At 37.8% G+C, this 14,016-nt stretch overlaps 3 protein-coding genes across 3 annotated transcripts; 2 read left to right on the forward strand and 1 right to left on the reverse strand.

Moving 5' to 3' along the window:
* The first annotated feature begins 249 nt into the window (after positions 1-249).
* Positions 250-4,566, forward strand: LOC126797938 (DEAD-box ATP-dependent RNA helicase 37-like). Its single transcript, XM_050524711.1, has 7 exons — positions 250-452; positions 890-1,713; positions 1,796-1,879; positions 2,241-2,483; positions 2,632-2,799; positions 2,925-3,038; positions 4,018-4,566. The coding sequence occupies exons 2-7, from the start codon at positions 940-942 to the stop codon at positions 4,549-4,551; spliced, it is 1,917 nt and encodes a 638-aa protein (XP_050380668.1). The 5' UTR covers positions 250-452; positions 890-939; the 3' UTR covers positions 4,552-4,566.
* A 4,131-nt stretch (positions 4,567-8,697) lies between these two features.
* Positions 8,698-9,965, reverse strand: LOC126799784 (protein WHAT'S THIS FACTOR 9, mitochondrial). The gene is given in 2 exon segments (XM_050527049.1): positions 8,698-9,932; positions 9,935-9,965. Coding segments are annotated over 2 exon segments (1,266 nt in total).
* A 78-nt stretch (positions 9,966-10,043) lies between these two features.
* Positions 10,044-14,016, forward strand: LOC126796918 (F-box protein At3g58530). Its single transcript, XM_050523632.1, is given in 14 exon segments — positions 10,044-10,238; positions 10,436-10,705; positions 10,813-10,872; positions 11,049-11,132; positions 11,769-11,792; positions 11,795-11,907; positions 11,991-12,066; positions 12,200-12,270; positions 12,569-12,652; positions 12,731-12,803; positions 12,892-12,959; positions 13,051-13,119; positions 13,689-13,794; positions 13,882-14,016. Coding segments are annotated over 14 exon segments (1,341 nt in total). The 3' UTR covers positions 13,930-14,016.

The following is a 14,016-nucleotide window of genomic DNA, read 5'->3' on the forward strand; positions in this document are numbered from 1 at the left end:
CAACCGTACCACTTAATTGGTATACCAACGTTATTGGTTGGTATAAATTGTAGATTTTTCATACCAAATATATATTGGTTGGTATATGGTATTGGAAAATTAAGACTGGTATACCAACCAATCCAGCCCTAATCACCTCCAAATTGTCCGGATATCAATGAATTCAAAGATATTTAACTATCGTATATTTCAAAAAAAAAAAAAATCTTACTCTCGCAATCACATAGCTTAGGAAGAAGAGGAAAAGAAAAGAATTTTGAAGTCTCCACAGGGTGTTGAAAACGCAGAGAAAAAAATCTCCCAAATTTACGACGACGACGAAAACCGAAAAAGCGATATCTGCGCTTCTTGTCCGATCCATCTCCTCCTATTCTTCTGCTCTCCCCAAACCTAGGGTTTCGCTTCGCTGATCCATTTCCCCTCGTTTTCTTCACTCCTCGTTTTCGCTTCAGGTTTTCCAAGCCTCTCTCTCTCTCAGCCTCTGTATCTTTGTTTTGTATAATACTATAATTTAGCTAGGTTTTGGTGCTTGCTGAGCTTATTGCATGTCGCAATTGCGTGCTTCGCATCTTCGCTTCGATTTTCCAAACGATACTTGTTGTATTGGAGTATGACATTTGCCTTTTGTTTTTCGAATTTTGATCAGAATGCTGGTTTGATTTGCTGGATTTACTGTGATCTGCTTGCTCAGATTTGTATTTGTTTCGATTCGAATCCATATCTGCCAATTCATCATGTTGCTTATCTATCAATTTGTGATTATAGTTGTTCTTTTTGTTGATGAGGTTTTTAATTTGCATGTTACGACATATATTTGCTTGTAAAATGCAGTAGACAAGTTTAGATTTCGGAGTCCGACTTATTTTTGTTCTCCTTGTGTGTGGTGCAGTAGGTTACTCCTCGGAACTAGTGGAAAGGAAGGGGTTGCTTTTTGCAATCATGAGGTCATGGGCTGATTCTGTAGGTAATGATGAAGACCATGCCGACGTTGGTTCGTCTGACAATATAGGCTCATCACGCCCATCGGACAATAGCAGCTCGTCTCGTCCTGCACGGTCGACTTATGTTCCGCCACATCTTCGTAATAGGCCTCTGTCTGCTGATCCTCCGGCTCCTTCGCACACTGCCCTGCCACCAGCCAATGTAGGTTATAATGGGTCTGCAGCTGTGTCTACCTGGGGTGGTGGTGGTGGTTTTAGGCCTGATGGTGGGCGTGGGGGGTATGTAGGTGGTGGTGGTGGGGGTGGTCGAGGTGGTGGTTGGAACAATAGAAGTGGCGGGTGGGACCGTGGGAGGGAGCGGGAAGTAAATCCCTTTGGTGATGAAGATACCACAGTACAGGCCTTTGAGCAAGAAAACACGGGCATCAATTTTGATGCTTACGAGGATATCCCAGTGGAAACTAGTGGATCTGATGTGCCACCACCCGTGAATACTTTTGCAGAGATAGATCTAGGGGAGGCATTGAATTTAAACATTAAGAGATGCAAGTATGTGAGGCCAACTCCTGTTCAGCGTCATGCAATACCGATCTCTCTTCGAGGACGAGATTTGATGGCCTGTGCTCAGACAGGTTCTGGCAAGACAGCTGCGTTCTGCTTCCCAATTATTAGTGGGATCATGCAGGGGCAGTATGCTCAGAGACCTCGTGGAGCACGTACCGTCTACCCTCTCGCTCTTATCCTCTCCCCTACTAGAGAACTCTCATGTCAGGTTAGATTTTGCCAGTCTTATGTGCATTTTCCAATGGTCAATATGTAAGCTAATTTGTGTTATTCTTTTGTCTTGCTTGCAGATACATGAAGAAACTAGAAAGTTTGCTTATCAAACTGGTGTCAAGGTGGTAGTTGCTTACGGAGGAGCGCCAATAAACCAACAGGTGTGTAAAGATATTGGGGTATCCATATGGTTTTTGCATCCTTTTACCAACGGATTACTTGATGTAGTTTATACTAGGCCCTGTCGTACTTATTCTTCTTATAGAGTGAGGACTAGGTTGTACAGGATGGGCCGGTCTTATATCATAAGTTTTTAAGAAAGAGCCGGAAAAAAAATCAATTCATATTCAGCTGTGACTGTAGACCTGTAGTTGCATACCATATGACCTGTTTTAAGTTATCCCTATCCTATTGAACTATTATAACTTATGGACATCCTTGTCATGGATCTTTATGTCCTGTCCACTTGGCATTTTCTTTTCCATAAGTCATATCTCACTGTATGTTTATCAATCTTGTCAGTTGAGAGAGCTCGAAAGAGGAGTAGATATTCTTGTGGCAACTCCGGGTCGGTTGGTAGATCTACTGGAGAGAGCTAGAGTATCATTGCAGATGATACGATATTTGGCTCTAGATGAGGCAGATCGGATGCTGGACATGGGTTTTGAGCCTCAAATCAGGAAAATAGTGGAACAGATGGATATGCCTCCCCCAGGTATGAGACAGACCATGCTATTCAGTGCAACCTTTCCAAAGGAGATACAGGTTTGTTTCAACTCTTAGTTTCTTGATAATTTCTTATGACAATCTATCTTTATGCATTGGTGCATCATCAACTTGTATGTTGGTAATAGTTGTACTGAATAAAGGATTTTAGTACTGAAAATTGAAAGTAATCTCTGTTGGAATGCAGAGACTGGCATCGGATTTTCTGGCAAACTATATATTTTTGGCTGTTGGAAGGGTTGGTTCAAGTACTGATCTCATTGTTCAAAGAGTTGAATTCGTTCATGAATCTGATAAGAGAAGTCATCTAATGGACCTCCTTCATGCACAAAGGGAAAATGGAACTCATGGCAAGGTATATTAATTTTTTTTGAAATCTTTTGTTTGAATTTGATCGACCAAACTTACCTGTAGTCTATTTTTATATAAATTGTCAACAATTTGCATTATATTAATTATTTTGTGTAACCGAAACTGCAGCAAGCTTTGACATTAGTTTTTGTGGAGACAAAGAAGGGAGCAGACGCACTTGAACACTGGTTATGTCTCAATGGGTTTCCGGCAACTACTATTCATGGGGACAGAACACAACAGGTTAGCTGGTTGGATATTAATCTAGGCTATAAGAATTTTTAACTGTTCTGTGTCTGAGTGATAATTCTTGTTGATATTAATAGTCATGGTAAAGATACGACTTAGGTTGTTGTGTCAATGTCTTATCCTAATTTATGGGCCATGCCCTGCGGGTTTATAGGTCTGAGCCTTCTCCATTCTTTTCAATCTCTCCGCATTGCTACCCACAAAGTTTTGTGTTGCTTTAAAATAGATATAAAGGGATGATGAAGAATTATGATGAAATGAGAGTTTTATTTAGTAATTTCAATGGATGACTAAATTAAATGGGATGCAGAACATGTGAGATTTTAAGACTGTGGTCTAGCTTGTTGTGTAGTGTAACCATAAAAAAATTAACAAATATGGCATCTCTAATGACCTTCCAGACGTGTGACTTTTTCTTTCTTGCATATCTCAATGATACACATTATAACTTCTTTTCAAGGTTTAGAAAAGCTAAAAAAGACTAGGTTCATATCATACGTGTTATCTGAAGGTGGTTAGAATATTTAGCATGGTAGTATTGAAGGCAGATGTGGGCAAGCACCCATAAGTGTGTGCATAAGATTCAGTACAGAGCTCTAATAGCTTGGCTAGGTTTGGGACTGTGAACACATGAGGCAAGCACCCATAAGTGTGTGCATAAGATTCAGTACAGAGCTCTAATAGCTTGGCTAGGTTTGGGACTGTGAACACATGAGCTGAATCTAAGAAAAATGTACATGCCTCTTTTGTTGAGCTATGTTTGCAGATTATGGCTCTGCTTTTCTTGCAGTAAGATTTTAGCGTTTAATTAAATGTCGTAAGATCACCTCTGAACCTGTCGTACTTCTCTTCAATTTAATAGAGACAGTTTTCTGCTTTGGGTACGGACATTTTATGATGCAGTGGTCCTTTTCTACATTGGCTATGTTACATTATCCGAGTCCTGACATAATTCTGGTATGTCTGTATGCAGGAAAGAGAACATGCACTGAGATCATTTAAGAGTGGACATACACCAATTTTAGTGGCAACAGATGTAGCAGCACGTGGGCTGGATATTCCCCACGTCGCTCACGTGGTAAATTTTGATCTTCCAAATGACATTGACGATTATGTTCACCGGATAGGAAGGACAGGGCGGGCAGGAAATTCAGGACTGGCAACAGCATTCTTTAACGAGAATAACCTTTCGATGGCAAAACCACTTGCTGATCTAATGCAAGAATCAAATCAGGAAGTACCTGCTTGGCTTACTCGATACGCATTGAGGGCTTCTTATGGTGGTGGTAAGAACCGACGATCTGGGGGAGGCCGTTTTGGTGGACGTGACTTCAGAAGGGAGAATTCTTTCAACAGGGGTTCAGATTTCTATGGAGGGGGAAACAGCGGTGGTGGTGGATATGGTGGCGGCGGGTATGGCGGTGGGGGTTATGGTGGTGGAAGCGGCGGTTATGGTAGTGGAAGTGGGGGTTATGGTGGTGGTTATGGTCCGAGTGCTTGGGACTAGTGCCCCATCACAGGATTTGTTCCTGATCTTTTTATTTTATTTTTTTAGTATATAGAATACTATGTTCAAATCAATGGATTTTCTAGTCCTATCTATTTTGTTTTTGTTCCGTCTTTGCTGTAACGTTTTTGGTCCTAGTGTGGGAACTGCCGAACTGCTATTATAAATAGGTATTGAGAATATCTTGGTTTTAGGAGTTAATTGGTAGATTTACAAGAGGTGGAGATAGGACAGCGTAAAAAATAGATGAATTCTTTGTTACGTGTTTTTATCAAGTCACTCGGTCGCCACATTTCCATTCTGGTATCAAAGTCCAGACATTTTCATGTCCTGTAAATCGTTAAAACGGTTTCCACCTGAGAACCCAACCATTTAACCTGCTGAAAAGAAGTTTTTGGCTCGTGTTGAAACTTAGCGAAGAACCATACGGCTTTGTTCATTCGGTCCTTCCGTCACTTCAACAAAGTCAATGGGTAGAGAGTTTTTTTTTTTTTGAAACGGGGTCTGGAACCAGCCTTGCTGGGAGGCTCATCCCCCTGGTGGTTTCTTCTTTTATAATCGGAGGAATGCCTCTATAATGAATCGCAGAGAAGAATAACAGGATCCATTTCTCTCAGGTCTATCAAATTTTCAATCATCCACACATAACAGGAGAACGCTGAGGCTGCAAAGCTATTATACAACTGCGAATTTGAGTTCAGATGATGCTAGCTATAGGAACGTAAGAAGTAAGAACTAAGAGTGAAACATTTTATGGATTCAAGTTGAATCAACCGGTCCTTGTTTTAATAACAATCAAGAAGTCTCCATGGTGCAGAGGATTCACGAGGAATTTTCAGCACATAATACGGATCTGTAGACACATGAAAGTTAATGAAGTAAATTATCTTAATTAAATGATTAAATCGACCAAGAGCCCGACACAATTGCATACGTGGCCCAAAAGTCAACAAAGTTGGTGCGGATCCGAATAAAACTCGTGTCAGCACATAAATGGATGATCGTAATCAAAACTACGTGATTCCGACTTAAATCGAAAATTGAATGTCTTTGACGATTCGAAATTGTAATCGGACATTTGATTAAATTAATAAATTTCTTAACAATTATAATTAAATAATTGATTTATTTTCTGTTTAATTTAAAATTAATCGAAAAATACATATTGATTTGATTATACAATTAAAGAAATTTATTATTTTAGTGTCATTAAAATATTCTACAAAATAGAAATCTTTACACTATAAATACCCCGAATGCAAATTTGCTCCCCACCCATACTTCCCCACTTTCATCACCACTCACCTAGTTAGTTGACACATGTCTTCTAACCTTAACCACTCTACTATGGTTACTCTACATATTAATTTTATTTCTTTTTTTATTTATCTAATCTTTTTCTTTAAACAAAGTATCAAATCCTAATACTATATAATTTATTAAGTTAAAAAAAATCAAAGCCTAATATATATTAATCAACGAGTAGTATATAATTTTGCTTTTTCAAAAATTGAGTAACAAGCTTCCGGAAAAAAAATTACAAGAGAACAAGTTTGATTATATATTTGCAAGTCAATCTTGCGAACATAGTATCACTAAGGAAAATAATATAGAAAAACATTCAAAAGAAGAACATATCTCCTTCCATTAGAATCGAATTTAATATATTGTCATCATGTTATAGCTACTGAAATTGCCATAAACAATATCCAAAAATGAACACTAAAAATTAAAACGATCAAATATATGCATGAGATTAATAATTAATACTTATTATGAAATGAGAAAAGATTAGTATAATATAAACTAGGATTAGAAAGTTTTAATATGCATGATTGAGTAGCATCGAACGTTGGGGAAATAAGTCAAATAACTTCAATGATATTATGATTTGATATTTTGTTATTAGAATTTGACATTTTGGTTTTAAAATAAAAAACAAAAGAAAGAAAAATATTATATAAAATATGTAGAGTAACCATAGTTAGAGTGGTTAAGTTTAGAAGTCATGTGTCAACTAACTAGGTGGGTGGTGATGAAAGTGGGGAAGTATGGTGGGGAGCAAATTTGCATCCTAAATACCCCCTTCAACATGAAGAGAGGGGATTGGACAAGAAGAGAGAAAATCACTTGAGCAAGATCACTCTCGACAAAGCCCGAAGTCTCTTAAGTCCACGAAAATCATCAAATCCACGAAGAATCGTCAAGCTACCAAATCGCTCGTTCTTCATCAAATCCAAATCGAACTCAAGTCCACGAAGAATCGTCAAGCCACCAAATCGCTCGTTCTTCATCAAATCCAAATCCAAACTCAAGTCCACGAAGAATCATCAAGCGCCCAAATCGCTCGTTCTTCATCAAATCCAAATCCAAATCAAACTCAAATTCTCAAGATCAAGTGCACGTCACCCTTGAGCCAAGTCATATACAAAGATAGAATCAGAGGAGTTCACAAAGATTGTAACCCCGCGCTTGATATTCAATAAATCACATTTTATTTGTACACGTGTCTGCACTCTTGTTTGTTTTCAGATTCCCGTTCTACATGATCCATAACAAGAAAACCTTGTTACCAAAATACATGGAAAGTTCCATATATATTTTTGCGCACTGATAGGAGCCTGTTCACTTTGCGCTATTTGATCGAACAAAACTGATCTAGCAGCAAGACAATAGCTATACACTTACCCTGCAGCGAAAGCAGAAAGACACTCAAAGGCTCTGGCAACTAGCAATAAAACATGATACTGAAATGGGCTCACAAATGTGACGAAGGAAGCACATTAATTTCTAAAAAGGGTCTTTCATTATACACCCAATTTTTTGACCCCATTTTAAACTAAACCCACTCTCACTTTAAGCTAAAACTATTAGCTTTTATTTTAAGATAAATTACACAAATTGCCACAATTTAAATCTGCTAAACATATATAAGTCAACTTCCAAAAATAACGTCAACATTAAATACCTTAATTATAGATATTTTTAATTGTAATTTCATTAAATTTGTCATAATTGCCAAAATGATGGAGTTTTCTTAATTGAAATGTTTTAATATATTTTATTTTCAATAATCTAAACTTTTTAATTTAGAGGTATTTAAATATTTTGCCTAACTAAATTCTCTCTTCAACCTATTTCTTAGGTATATATATACATATTCTACCATTGTGAGTTAACCATGACTATTCAATAGGTACATGGTCTTTAAACTCTTTTTCTTTGTATGATACCTGGATAATAGATTTTTTGTTAAAGATTTCTTTGTTCTCTTTGTTAGATTACTTACTATATTATACCTATATTTGAGGGAATAACATCTTACATGCATTTAGGTTAAATTCGATTCTCACTTACATATTAGCTATTTTGTAGGTAAAGTGTGAATTTCAGAGTTTATTTTCCTATCATGTAATTGATATGAATCATATGAGAATAGACCCAACAAGAGAAGAAGAAAATTAAAGCACAAAAGACATACCTTACAAGTAGACATTTTTGGTATACGTAGACAAACACCACATGTGAGTTTAGAAGTTAAGTGAAAATATAATCACAAAAAGTATTCTGTCAATTCCTTGATCTAATCACCGACCCTTTTCGTTTCTTTCTAAACTCTTGTTCTTCATAGACATAAGAAAGAAGTATTGTATGTATGCTTGCCTCCTACTATTTCTTACAAGCAAGACGAACGAACATATTTTCTTCAGATTTTAAAACAAAACCTGGATTTTGTATATAAAATGGATACTGTTGAAATCAACATACATTGAAATATATACTCAAGTCAATAATCATCTGAATTTAATGGTGTAATCTATTAAGGTAAAATAAAAACAAATCAATATTTTAGCATCATGCTTTAAATTCAAATGGATGATAACAAGGAAATAGTGAATTTCAATTATAGTCAACAACTATATTCATGGAATATTTTTGTCTAATGTTAGAAGGGCAATATAGTCAATCAAAAGTACATATTGAGTGTAGATTAAATAAAATTAGAGGTATGCGTTTAGTTTAAAAAAAGTGCTCCATTGGGCTTATCTCTAATTTTCTACATTAAAAGGCCAATTGTAATTCATTCTTACTTGAAAGGGAGTGAAGATTGCTACTCATGTAAGCAAACAATTCAGTCAAACAGAGTCAATCATCATCAGATGCTTCTGAATCCAAGTCTGATACTTCATCCTCTTCGCATTCATCACCTGTTCCAACCTCGTCCTCTTCATAGTCGTCTTGACCACTTTCAGTCACTACAGTGTCAAGCAACATATCTTGCTGAGACAACATATACACACCTTTACCGCGATAAATAAGCCCCGTTCTCATTACATGATAAAATTTCTCTCTCAAACGCGCGAGGGGATGCGGGTTCACTAGCTTCCCCCGCTGGTAGCCTTCCCTGAGCGCTACCGTGGTCGTCTTACACTTCAAGGAAAGGTAGAAAATCCCCGGATACCTAGTGAAGATCCTCGTAAACTTATGCGGAAGATTCAACTCCTCTCTAATGATCCTCAGATAGTTCCTCTTGGTCTTCTTATGAATAGTCAAGCTCAACAGCTCATGCAAGACTCCAACAACCCTTTTCTCCATAAGTTCACTATTAGGATCAATGTGCTTAGAATCCTCATACGGCGAAATGTATGGCAACTTCTGAAACTCCTCCATCCAAGCCCTCACCTTCTTCTGCGCCCCATAACCCCTCGGAAAACTCATGGGGAAAGCCAACACAGTCTGCCCCCTCTTAAACTGCCTATACTCATCCCCAACATCCCCACCCTCCTTACTCCTCTCCAAAGCCGAAACAGCATACTCATCAGGACAATGTACCACCTTCAACCTAGTAACACCATCCGACCCTTTAACAAATCGAAAACAATCCGGGTACTTAGGAACCAACACTCTCTCAAACCCATCAGGCAAACCCAAGTCCCATTTCAAAGGGTACAAAGATTGCAGAGGCAAACTTTTCGTCCTCATCATCATAAGAACTCTACTAAGCCTCTCGACAGTGTCAGCCTCATGGGTTTGGTGTATGTTGTGTTCTTGTGAGTCTAGCAACAGTGCGGTGTCGGTTAACTTAAAGCAGGGCAAGTTGGCATAACGTGGGTGTGGGAACTCGTGAAACACAGTAGGGTACCTGCGCATGAAGCGGAGGACGGGGACAGTGAGGCCCAGAAGCTTCTGCCAATCGGAGAAGGACTTGGCGGTGAGGAACCCAGTTGGGGATCGCTTGATGGCGTCCTTGAGGAGAGAGGCGGCTTTGAGATCGGTCTCGGTGTCGATGACGTGGTCTAGGGTGCGGTTCTTGACCCATTTGAGGCGGACCTTGGCGATTAGGCCGCGACATTGGTGGTGTTGGTGAGGGAGGAGCTTTGGGGTTTAAGGAGAGAAGAGAGGAAAGCCTTCATTTTTTTTGTGTTTGGGGGGTTTGGAATTGGTGAAGCTCTCTGTTTGATTTACAGAGGAATCAAAAGATCTTTGTGGACATGGCAAAACAAACTGAGCTGGGGAAATGCTTTGTTCGGTGGTTCCGGTCGGGGGTTTACTCTGTGTCCTTTCCAAGTTTTACCAATTTGAACATCACCACCAGTAGTACTCCCAAATCAGAACAACTCCACAATTTGGTGTATAGTCACCAAGATTGGGTTGATATTGACATTAAAAGCGACTATACCATTATTGTAGCTGCTTACCGAATTTTAGTTCATTGTACTATTTTGAAACTTTTCAGGCCATTCGAAATCAACATATTTACCGTAAAAGAAATGTTGTTGGCTTGTTGCATAAGTCACTAAATCAGGGTCGATGGGAGATATTCAGCTCCGTTACAAAAACTAACCGCCGTCATGTTTAATCCAAATTTCTCCTTTTATTTTAGCTTAATTATTACCCGTGTGCTTCAATAACCGGGTCGGGTCGCAAGTCTACGAAATACAAAGTGTCAGCAGAAACACCAAAGTGGATTCAATTTGTCTCAAAAATCAGAATGGAAGTAGAAGCAGGTGATGAGTTGAGTTGGAGCAGAGAAACAGTTCCCAAGGTTATGAAGATAGTGAGCACCAGACTCCCTCAGAGAGACCTCATCTCTCTCTTACTTGTCAGCCCATGGCTCAACGCTACTCTCATCTCCCACCCTTCCCCCTGGCTGGTACTATCTTCTTTCATTTGATTCCATATACTCTTCTGAGTATTTTAAGCCATGTGGGTCCCTTTGAATTGGTTTGTGTGATGTGGGTTTTGAATTTCTTGGTGCAGCTTCTCGATTTTCGTGAGATGAATGATGCTGGGAATCTCCTAATATCTGCTCTGTCACTGGTGAGTAACTGTGAATTTGTGATAGTGGAATAGAACATTGTTTGTAGTTGTCAAGTGTGAATATAAATGATGTCAAAATGATATCATTGCCTGTGGGAGATTGCTTATTTAGAATGTTTTGTGGTGATTACTGGCATTGTTGGACTGAACATGTTTTTATGCTGCAATGTTTCTAGCCGCGATATCGGCATGTGACGCAGATAAACCTTGAATTTGCACAAGATATTGAAGACAAACATCTTGAAATCATTAAGAACAAGGTAACTTCTTTACCTTCTATTATGAGTTTGTGTAATTTTCTTTTTATGAATGAAGGGCATTGTAAATTTATATATTGATGAATTTGAAAAGATGTTGAACTTTCTCACGTGGAAAATAATTTGTAATGATACAATTGTTTTCTTAGATGGAAAGCACATAATTTACATATGTATTGTTGACTTTTCCCCAATCAAGTTACCCATAGTGCTCAATATTTTATAGGTGGGAGTTTTGGGATAATGTTTAGGACTTGGAACCTCCATGCTTATCGTAAACTACATCCAATTCTGCTTCACACTTCCATGTTCCCTTTATAAAATGGATTAGGCTTCTGTCTTAGCTTATTTTATATGTTGTTCTTCGTTCGGAGTGGTCTTTAGCTCTTAAAACACAAGGCACAAGGCATGTTTCTGTATCATGAGGTACGAAATAGAAAGGATACTAATATTGCTGTATTTAATTTCTCTAACCCTGCTTTATCATCATTTTTACAACTCTGAATATTCTGAGGCACCTTGACAAATGTAGTCAACCATAATATTGGAATTCTGTTTTAAGATCTCTTGATGAAGTAGACAGTGTTTTTTTTTCTAAGAGGTGCTTTTGCATGGCATGAAATTTTACCATTTCTACAGTGTTTTGATGCTCTTCAAAACCTTGAAGTTTTGAAGTTTTGAATCTGAATAGCTGCCAGAAGATTTCTGATAAGGGAGTTCAAGATATGACCGGTGCATGTGCCAATCTGAAGAACTTTTCTATATATTGGAACGTGAGGTACTGAAGGTTATTCTGTCCTTAAAACCATACTGCTAATTGGATATTTCATGAGTGTTAATAATTTGGAATATGAATTGCAGGGTGACAGATATAGGTATAACACACCTAGTGAAGAACTGCAAGTATATCATTGATCTAAATATAAGTGGCTGTAAGGTATTTAATTACCGAGTCTCATCCTACTTCATGCTTTGCTATGAATATTATATATAGCTATCTAGTAAAGTTTAGCTAGATGCATACTTACATAAAATGTTTATTGAATGGAGCTTTTACATGAAAGTCTCAGAATCTTTCAGACAAAAGTTTGCAACTGGTTGCTCAGACTTATCCAGATTTGGAGTCGCTGAATCTGACAAGGTAGAAAACGCTCCTTGTTAGGTTGTATAGGAAAGATCATGTAAAGCATGAATATAGCTCATGTACTGTATCAGAAAATCATATCTAGGCTATGAATATTCAACATATTTATATTTGGAATGACAAGGTAATGGTCGAGAGTTGTTAAAATTGAGAATGTTTAGTGATTTGTGGCATCCCCAACTCCTCTCAAACACTTTCCTCTGTACATAGTCAAGTAGTGAAATTATACTTCATGCGCAATGGCAGCCAAGCAATACTTGTCTTTGCTCACAAATTGTAAATTTGCAATTCGCAGGTGTGTCAAGTTAACAGATTCTGGCTTGCAGCAGGTATTGAATTGTTCCAGTCTCCAGAGTCTGAACTTATATGCCCTATCTAGGTATTTGTTGTGGAGTGTTTGCTTTCTTAAACAGTGTTGTCTTTCTGTGTATTGATTCATAACATTTCCTTTGTTCAGCTTCACTGATGCAGCTTACATGAGGATATATCTTCTTGCCCAGCTTAAATTCTTGGATCTATGTGGTGCCCAGGTAAATATTTACAACACTTTTGTATGAAGATATAAATCTTTGGAAATTGATGATAAATACTTATGGAAATTGATGATTAAAATTTCAGAATCTATCAGATGAAGGGCTTTCTTGTATAGTTAGATGCAATGATCTTCTCTTTCTCAGTTTGACATGGTAACTGAAGCTTCTGAACTCGTAGATATGTATATGCAGCAAAGGAATTACATCAATTGATATTTTCAATACTAACTCTAGTTTGTACTAGGTGTGTCCGTATCACTGATGTTGGAGTCATAGCCATTGCAGAGAGTTGCACCTCTCTGGAATATCTCAGGTAAAAATTTTGAACAGCCTAATTACCAGTCTGTGAATTGTCAACTTTGGAATTTCTGAGTTATAGTTATGTTCTTTTGTCTGCCATTTTCCATATTTGATCTTTGGTAGATGACATGCATTACAAGAGCTTCAGAGCTTTTGCTTTATGGAACTGCCTCTGAGTGGCTGGTTAACTAGCCAAATTGTCACTGATGTTGCTTTTCTTCGTAATCTCTTCGTCTAAAAGTTAAATTGACTGCGAAGCATGTTCATGCTGCACTTTATTGGCTGCAATATTGAGCTTTATACTACCTGAATGAAAAATAAATAAATAAAAATATACTCAGCTCTTTTTAATTTTACTTACCATTTATTTGTACATCTACCACAATAGTCAGTGTCGTGGACAAACTGCTTTCTGGAAATACCGTGATTGCATGTATTACAGTATACATTATTTTAACTTTATACGTAATTGAAACTGCAAGTGCTCACTTGTTAAACGTCTTTAATCTTTTTTAATGAACCGACAAGGCTCCCATGGTTTTGAATGATGCAAGAACTGACTAATGTGAATTCGAATTGCAGCTTATTTGGGATAGTTGGGGTGACTGATGCATGCCTAGTTTCCCTTTCAAGGACCTTTTCGAACACAATGACCACTCTTGATGTGAACGGATGTATTGGAATTAAGGTAACGATGCAGTTCACATTTAGTAACAGAATTTAGTAACCAGTTGTTGGATCAGTATTAGCTAATTGTATATTTGTTCCCTTGTAGAGACGGAGTCGTGATGAATTGCTTAAATCTGACATTCACTCTTCCTAGGACCTCAGAAATCTCAAGCTGTAATGATTCTTGTCCTTTTGTTCTGAACATTCGTAAACAAATACGAAGTTTGTGATTAAACATTGT

This window comes from Argentina anserina, chromosome 6 (assembly GCF_933775445.1).
Source record: "Argentina anserina chromosome 6, drPotAnse1.1, whole genome shotgun sequence".
Classification (NCBI taxonomy): Eukaryota; Viridiplantae; Streptophyta; class Magnoliopsida; order Rosales; family Rosaceae; genus Argentina; species Argentina anserina.

Bases quoted from the DNA above. Each gene is read 5' to 3' on its own strand.
- LOC126797938 (XM_050524711.1), top strand. From the start codon at position 940: ATGAGGTCATGGGCTGATTCTGTAGGTAATGATGAAGACCATGCCGAC. The intron at 1,880-2,240 runs GTGTGTAAAGAT...CAATCTTGTCAG, and splicing joins GAGCGCCAATAAACCAACAG to TTGAGAGAGCTCGAAAGAGG. The intron at 3,039-4,017 runs GTTAGCTGGTTG...GTCTGTATGCAG, and splicing joins ATGGGGACAGAACACAACAG to GAAAGAGAACATGCACTGAG.